Source organism: Epinephelus moara, chromosome 1 (assembly GCF_006386435.1).
Source record: "Epinephelus moara isolate mb chromosome 1, YSFRI_EMoa_1.0, whole genome shotgun sequence".
Lineage (NCBI taxonomy): Eukaryota > Metazoa > Chordata > Actinopteri > Perciformes > Serranidae > Epinephelus > Epinephelus moara.
In genome coordinates, this window is record NC_065506.1 from 4,443,654 (window position 1) to 4,452,809 (window position 9,156).

At 39.8% G+C, this 9,156-nt stretch overlaps 1 protein-coding gene across 2 annotated transcripts in view; it reads left to right on the forward strand.

Annotated features, from left to right (window-relative positions):
- LOC126388574 (SH3 and multiple ankyrin repeat domains protein 2-like) overlaps positions 1-8,729 on the forward strand; it is a 167,083-nt gene extending 158,354 nt beyond the window's left edge. For both annotated transcript variants that reach the window (XM_050041775.1, XM_050041782.1), the window contains 2 exons: positions 3,275-3,502; positions 7,763-8,729. In XM_050041775.1, coding sequence (XP_049897732.1) covers positions 3,275-3,502; positions 7,763-7,933 — 399 coding nt within the window. In that variant the 3' untranslated portion in view covers positions 7,934-8,729. The remainder of the gene's footprint in view (positions 1-3,274; positions 3,503-7,762) is intronic.
- The last annotated feature ends 427 nt before the right edge of the window (positions 8,730-9,156 follow it).

The following is a 9,156-nucleotide window of genomic DNA, read 5'->3' on the forward strand; positions in this document are numbered from 1 at the left end:
AAACAGGAGATGAAAGTTGGTGCTAATGTAAAGGCAGCATAAATGCATATTAACTGCAACAACACCTTGTTATTATTACAGAGAATAAGGGAGAAATTGAGGAAGAATCTGAAAATGATAGGGAAGTACCAGGAGACAGTATGCAGATAGACGATGAAGGAGAGGTCAGCGGACTTCCAGGGGCCAGTCAGTCAGGGGCTGCCACTGAAGAAGCCACTTTGACAGGGGAAGGTGATCCAGGGACCAGTGTGCTAGGGGCCAGTCATGACAGGGCGAGTGTGGAGGACCTAAGGAAGCAACTTAGGATGGAGACACTCCTAAGAAAGAGAGCAGAGAGGGTTCTTGCACAACAAAAGAGAATAAATTTGGGATTAAGAAAGTGACTCAGCAAAGGGTGGTCACTTTGTTCCTATCCCTGGAGCTGGAAAAGGCATAGCTTAAGGAAACCCTGCAAGAAGAAAACATGACACACATACACAACTAAGAAAAGGAGCAGCCACAAAATAATTTGCTGCTCATGTAATTTCTAGCTACCTCACTTGTGGAGTCTTTTGACAGCAGAAACTTCACAGGGCTCTTTCAGGATCACCTAAAAGACACAATTTAAAATGATTAAACTCAACGTTCCATATGAACATGTAACATTTTTAAATCAGAGGTAAATAATATCATTAATTCAGTGGTAACAGGTGTTGTGATATACTCCCGTAGTGTTTAAACCACTGTGCAATGTTTTGGTCTTGTACGATTAAGTTTATGAATGTAACATTCAAAGACAAGCTGAAATAGCATTTTTAAGCTGTCTAGCCTCTATAGTGTGACTGTGACATAGTTCCAAGTTAAACATAATATATGCCTTAAATGCTTACAGAAGTAGTAGTAGTAGTGAAGTAGTAGTCCTATTTTAGTCTGTCGTCACACAGCATACATATAAACAGGTATTAAATTATAAGATAATAACACTCTTATGTAAACATAAAAAGAATACACCATACATAACGTTAGGTATTTGATAAAGGCTCAGGCAGAAGTATGTGCGCCTGTCCTACATTATCTTCTTATGGAACAGTTGAGAAAACTAATAAAAGCTAACATATCCTATTAACGTTACCCTTAGCTAACACCGTCACATTCGGATGATAAAATCTGAATAAAACCCGTTAGTAATCATCCCAACTATATGTGATTTGTCTGTGATTCATTAATCAAACAGGAACACCACAAATGTCAGGTGCTTAACGGTGCTAAACCTCCACAGCTGGCGACGTCGAGCTAACGAACTAGCAGGCAATAGCAGAAACCGATCATAATTCCTGACTCAAAAAAAACATAATTACATTGTGAACATACAAAAAAATCGTTATCTACATAATAAAGGACCTCCAATATAATAAACACACGCAATGACTTAAAATTGGTCGATATTTCATCACCTTACCTCAGGAGTTTCTCGTCATGCGGCCATTGAAATAAACGGGGTCCGACTCCACGGGAGGAATGTTTGGAACTATAGAGGGCTCCATAACCCGGAAGTTCTGTCCGGCATGTTTTACAACGGAGTCCTATGGGAGTGTCCACTCTGTTCTTATCTATCGCTCTGGGTTGAGGCATTGCCATAGGGCTCTGGGTTGAGGCACTGGGTTGACTGAACTGTTCAAATTTGCATATTTAACTACATTTGTTTTAAGTGTGGAAAAGGAGGAGAAAGGGAAGTTGTGGAGTGAACAAGAGTGTGAGGACATGTCAAATGACAGAGTAGAGAGGGAAAGAAGTGGACACAAATTGCTGCAGCCCATGAAATCCCCAGTAAGTATGCTATATGCTATAGCTAGCTAGCTAACCACTGTAGGGGCTACATGCAAGTTTATGTTAGATACTGGAATATTTCCTAGCAGCCCACAAGCTAACTGGTTCAGCCGAAGCCTGCTAGCTTAAAAAATTACATCATGTAAACATTAACATTACTGAAGTAAGAAATCTTCAGCTGAAAAGTACGGTTAGCTTGTGGGCTATTGCAGAAATTCCAGTAGATAATGTTAGCTTACAAGCAACCTTGTTTGAAATAGGGAAAGTGGTTAGCTAGCTTTATCATACTCACTGGGACTTTTGAGGGCTGTAACAATTTCTGTCCACCTTTTTTGAACAGTCTCGCAAATAGTGACTCTGCAAGATGCCCAGTTTTTATAAAATTTTATTTTGTGACTAAAAACTCTGACTCATGACACATTGTCTGAAGATGTGAAAGGGTGTCAGACTTAAGTCTTTCAGAAGTTTTTCCAAAGTATTCTAGTGTATGATAGACCTTAATCACTTATGAAGCAGCATAGATTCTTTTAAATACATGAAAATGCATCACATTTTACTTATCACCAACAATGGAACTTTATGATGAAGCATGTACTGTTATACATAGATTAATATGTAAGTCACTTTACACATACAATCAAAACTTATGATACTACATGGACTGTTAGCCTATAACATTCTATGACTCCTTACTATAGTTGATTATTAAAGTGTGTATGGTATGTTTGAATATTCATAATGCATCATAAGCCCCATCAGTCAACCTCTAGTTTATAACTAGTGAAGCATCCACAAGACAGTTATAAATCATTATAAGTCACATCTATAATATTTTATGACTGTTGATATAATGCATCAGTAAGCAATATGTGTGTTTATGAGTGCAGTCATTCAGCATTATAAATGCATTGTAATTCACTATGAATGGCCTTATAATGCATTATAGATGTGGTCTTCATGGAAAGTGTTACCCTTAATTCTATCTAGGTCACTCATGAGAACACAAGCAGTGACTGATGAGATTTAATACACTTTTCATTTTCTGATCCATTAATCATGTTGACACCTCAGATTAATCGTGTTCAGTCACCTGGCCTGCTACCATTTTAGGAGCGAGGCCTTTGGTGATATGGTGCAATTGCTTTTGCTTGAAGGTGCAGTTTTCACCCTCCTGAAGTCCTTTTGCTCACACACACAGTATAACCCTAATAAAACAAAACCATTTTGTGAAAATATGCAGTCACATTAATCCACTGGGAGTTTCCTGAAGCAGACTGTGCAGGCTGCAGGCACAGAATGGATGAGGATAAACCAACAAACTAACAAGCACCATCTTTGGGGGCTCTCTAAAGTGACAAAAGGTGTCTAATAGGAGCATGGGGAATTCTTAAATTCTAATGCCAACATTCTCTAATGAACAGTTTGAGTTATGCAAGTCTGACCTTTCTTCCCTCTTTTCCTGTCTCAGCTGAATCCGGCAGGCCTGCTGACTATGCCCCGGAGCCCCACCTCCAGTGAGGATGAGATGGCCCAGAGCTTTTCCGACTACTCCGACGACTGTGCCTCCGACAGCTCCCGTGAAGAGACCATTTATGAGACCATAAGGGCCACGGCCGAGCCATCGCAGAACCGCATGGACGACATTCACACAAACTCGCTGGTCATCCGTGTTCTCATTCCTGACTTGCAGCAGACGGTGAGGCTCTGTGAAGGACAGAAATGTGGAGGGCGGTCGTAATAACGCGTGTCAGTGTGCAACTGTGTGGGAGTCAGTATTAAATATAAACTAGATTTGTTCTCAGTATTGACATCTCAGTATTGATCATCCAGCCTTCTTGTTGAGATCCCCAGGAAAATTAATGATGATGTATTTGACACCTTATAGTCTTAATAACAGTTGAAGAGTGTTTTTTGGAAGCTGGTACAGATTAAACTCTTTTTTTTTCATAATTATTTTCATTGAATGAGTGAGGGTATGCATCCAATACATTCCATGTTTCAATGTTAACTTATCATCACTTATCTTAAGCAACTATACAGTCACTTGCGATCGTCATTACAGATAACACTTCATCCCTACTCATATACATACATATACGGACACCCACACTCACCCACACAGCCACAGACATACAGACACACAGACTCATAGACACAAAGACACGCAAGGGCAACGAACAGGACAGAACTGACACCAGACACAGGGTTCCCTTGATTCATTCAGGCTGGATGTAGTGATCCTGCAGCCTCCCTCAATCTACATAGCTTCATAAACTGAGCTCCATATATTGTTAAATTGTTTTTCTCTGTTACTGTCCTCCGACATTGTCCTCTCAATGCTCAGATAATATCTCATTAATGCTTCCCATTTTTGAAATGTAGGTACTTCCTTATTTTTCCAATTTTGCAGTATAAGCTTTGTGTAAACTAATGATGAAAAAATAATTTGCCAGCCAGTTGGATACCTTACTTTCTCCACCTTTTGGAAGATACAAATCTTTGGTGAAAATACAACTTTGGTGTTACAAGTTATAGTAATGCTATATAATAATATAATGGTTCCAAATACTGGTTTTCTGGGGAAAGTCCGCAGGGAAATTTCTGTGTTTGTGACCCACCTACCACCCCCACCTACCTCCTTACAGGGACCGCTTCCGTCTTTACTCCCATCAGCTCATTGGTCATGTGATTGCGGCCCTCCAAGATACGTGGGTTACACACAAATTAACAATTAAAAATAAAAACAAAATTAATTGAATATCCATTATTCTATGATACCCTTAAATCTATTGTGTCAATATGAACGCAATACCTTCAGAAGGCCTTGAGGGAATTTCTTTAAATTTGGCACAACGTCCACTTTGGCTCAAGGATGAACTGATTAGAATGTGATCAAAGGTCTAGGTCACTGTGACCTTGCATTCATCTCATTGTCATGAACGTGATATCTCAAGAAGACTGTGAGGGAGCTTCCTCAAATTTGGCTCAAACGTCCACTTGGACTCAACAATAAATCGTTCAGAATTTGGTCAAGGTAAAGGTTAAGGTAACTGTGGTCTTGCGTCCATCTTATTCTTATGAACACAATATCTCAAAAAGGTCTTGAGGGAATTTCCTCAAATTTGGCACAAATGTCCACTTGAACACAAGACTGGACTGATTAGAATTTGGTGGTCAAAGATCAAAGGTCAAGGTCACTGTGACCTCACAAAAAATGTTTTTAGCCGTAACTCAAGAATTCATACACTAATTAGTACAAAAAATGTCACGTATATGTCTAATATGTTATAATAATGAAGTAATGACATTTTATATCTAAAAAGTCAAAGATAAACGTCACTGTGTTCTTCAAAAACACTTATTTGGCCATTGCTCTACATCATAACTCAGGAACAGAAGGGGAGACATTTGGTCAAATACGGAATTGGTGACACTAATCTTGGGTTGATAGAGGTAAACAACCACATGGCACCCCACAAACTACATTATGTACTTAACTTGAAGTCATGGATGGTAGCTTTAGGCAGGTAAAGTTACCGTGGTTAGGTTTAGATTAAGGAAAAGAAATATGGTAAGGACGTACCTTAACACCAGTTAAGTTTCCTGGGGAAAAGGGAAGGGAAATTTCTGTGTTTTGTGACCCATCCACCAGCCCAACCAGCCTCCTTACTGGAACTGCTCAGGACTGCTTCCCTCTTCACTCTCATAAGCACATTGGTCACATAATGGCAGCCTTCCAAAATACATGGGCTATGCATAAAATTACAGGCTTATGATGACATGGTATATGTAAAAATTTTGGTGCATTACGTTGCGTAGGAAAACGTACGAGCAGTGCATGAAAACATGCTGAACAGGACCTAAAGTTATCAAGATGACATTTGCTTTTCTGACACATCCTTACCACTTCCATTCATGCATAAATAATGTGATTTAGCTTTTAAGCATATGGATGCTTTCAGACAAGGCAGACATGAATATTAATTACCTGCCTCTGAAACACGCTGGAAGCTGCCTGTGATTTTATAGGCTTCCTACAAAAATCTTTCACTTATTTGTATTTCAATGTAAAGCATTTGACTTGAGTGAGCTCTGACCAACATTCATATGCATGTCCCAAATAACATGCAGTGGTGAGTTAATGTTGAGTGGGCAGCATGTAGGGCGTTGATATATGGACTTGTGCATAGGTGAGGCTGTGTTTCAAATGGGGGAGGTTGTATTAATGAGAGTCTTTATTCAGGGAAATGCCTGATAGTAAATAACTGTAGGGTAGGATCTTGTGGATCTTGCAAATGAATGAAGACAGGGAAAGCTACGTGTGTAGGCTGACCATTGTTCAATATTGAGTAATATATGATGGTTCCCACCCTTTTGCTCAGTAAAATATATCTCTGGCCTTCAGACCACTAAAGCTGGCTGTGCAGTGTGATATTTGGTGCAGATAATAACAGGTTAGAGGATACAAACATGTGGACACTTAGAGGAAAAAGGGAATTACTGATGAAACATGTTATAATTGTTCTCAAGTTTTCCATTAGTATGTAAATGAATGTCAGGTAGATGAATAACAGAAAGCAAACGATGCATAATGAGGGATATCTTTATGCCCAGACCTCATACCTACATAAAGTGTGTGGCTGAAAGACAACAATGCTACCAGATTTCTATTATGTTTGCCCACAGATTATGAAATACAGTGTGTGAATGCAAAGAGCTTTGGTATTTATAACTTTAAAGCAAAAGTCTTACATTTTGGGAAATTCACTTTCTGCTAAGAAGTTAGGTGAGAAGACTGATGCCACTCTCATATTTGTCTGTTAAATACAGTGTAAGGCTACAGGCAGCAACCAGTTAGCTTGTTGGAAGACTGAAACAGGGAGAAACAGCTGTCCTGCCTCTGTCCAATAGTTAATTAGCTTAATTAACACGCTATAACACATTGTGTCTCTGTTTTTGCACAAGTCATAAACAAGCGAGCAGCTTGCCATACAGTGTTGCAAGGTGCGATGGGCCTCTGGTTCTGAAGGGAGGTTTTCCCCATTCTGCATTCCTATTTCAAGTTTTTCTTAAAGCTACTGTATATGCTTAATGTTACTGAACATAAAACAGGAAACTTTCCTAGATAATGTACCAGTCCTATAGATTTATGTTATAGCCATTCTTTTTAACTACGCCAACTTGTTTTCTGAACTGACAACAGTCTAAAATAAAAAGAGGCAAGCTAAAATGACATGTCTAAATTAAGAATAAAATCAAAGTGAATTGAACATCCATTCTTCTACAATATTTTATCTGCTTTAAACCCTGATATCTATTGTGTCATGCCTGACATGTATTTGTGGACAACATAGCTTTAATATTAGAGTTTGTATATCTTTTATATGTTTTGTTATTCCTCCGCGCTGGCAATAGCCTTGGCCAGAGGAATTACATTTTCATGTGGTCCGTCGGCTGCCTGTACATCCATATGTCCGTCCACATGCCCTTTTTTTTCTATTCCTATTCTCATGAAAGAGATATCAAGAACGCCTTAAGGTAATTTCCTCAAATTTGGCACACACGTCCACTTTGAGTCAAGGATGAACTGATTAGAATATGGTTGTCAAAAGCCATTGTGACCTAGCGTTCCTCTCATTCTTGTAAACGCAATATCTCAAGAAGACCTTGAGGGAGTCTCCAAATTTGGCACTGTAGGGATTCACAGGACCACAGATGATTTGTCGTTTGTTAAAATCTAAACTGGACATGTGAAGGTTTTTCTTCTCTGCATGCTCTTTTGTTCTTCAAACAAAGACAGCTATTTGACACTCATCTCCACAGGGGGTCACCTCACACCTCAGCGAGACACAAGTCTCAAAACTTGATTGGACAGGATCTTTACAGTGACATGTGACTCTGTGATGTCACAGGCAACTGTAGAAGGTCTGCTTCAGACAATTTTTCTCTTACTCAGGAGCTGCCAAGCTGCCCACACCTCTTCTGGCCTGGACCAGCCCAGATGCCCAGACGCTTGCTCCACTGCCCCAAACCACTAAAGGGAGGGCAATTGCTCACAGACTCTCTTTTTCCTGGACCAAAATTTGCCCACGCTCAAGGCACAGGCAACCCTGAACCAGAAAGTTAGATTTGCAAGCACAAGGTTTACAACTAGCTTTCTAGCAACAAGGAGAACCAAGGGAGTTAGCACCCAGCATCTAACTCTGTAAAGACCTTGAGCGACCAGCTTCTTCAGAGTTCCACCTTTGGAACAAAGGACACACCAAAGACTGCATATGGAACCACAGCTCTTTCCAGCCTTCTTCCGCCGGCTAACAAAGCAGCACACCACCAAGTCACTCTTTCTTCCATCCACGCAAGGATCGGTAACGTAACAACTGGGCATAGCTTTATGGCAGCTTTACAGGCTAAGCAAGACTGTTTAACTTGTTATATGTGATTTAATGCTGTCATTGAGTTATTGTTGTGATTGTTTGCAGTTAGGTAATTGGTTAGATGGCTTCGCCAAAGCTAAGTGCTAATACTGTTAACAAACAGATTCTTGCACACAATTAAACAATCTCTGCACTAATCCAGACAGATGTTCAGTGTGCAACACAAATCACATTGACATAGACTCATCAACAAATAGGCTTTCAACAGAGCTACACCCAAATAGGCATCTCAGAGTTCCCGCTTCTTTTCCTTTGTCTTTGTCCTGACCACATGGTCAGACAAACACCTTCACGATCTGAAGCCAACTTTGATTCGGCCATCTTGTGGTTCTCTGTTGTCAGCCATTTTGTTTTGTAGGCCAAACATCTCTTTGATCACCAACACCCGCCTTTGTCTTTCTCTCTCTCTCTCTCTCTCTCTCTCACACACACGCACGCACGCACGCACGCACGCACGCACGCACGCACGCACGCACGCACACACACATATACACACCAAGCTTGTATAGGTAGTAGAATTTGTGTGTTTTGGTTTTGCTTTGCTAACTTTGTGAATAAATATAATTCTTTGGAATCATACCTGCTGTCTGTTTAATGTTGCACAAGAGTGAATGAATAGTTAACCTCCGCTGCATCAAGAACTCAGAAATCCTTCAGGCTTTACTGTTAATTTTGGTTATTGTCATTAATAAAACTCCAAATTAATAGTTTCCAAATACCGAATATTGTTGTTTAGTTTTTCATTAGTTTTTGCAGATGAACCCCCTCCAGATTAGTGTTGTCACGGTACCAAAATTGGGACCCACTGTACAATACCAATGAAAATATCATGGTTCTGAGTAGTATCAGGATATCACAGCGAAAATGAGGCAGATGTGCCTTTTGTCATTTATAAAAAGATAAATCACTTTTCTAT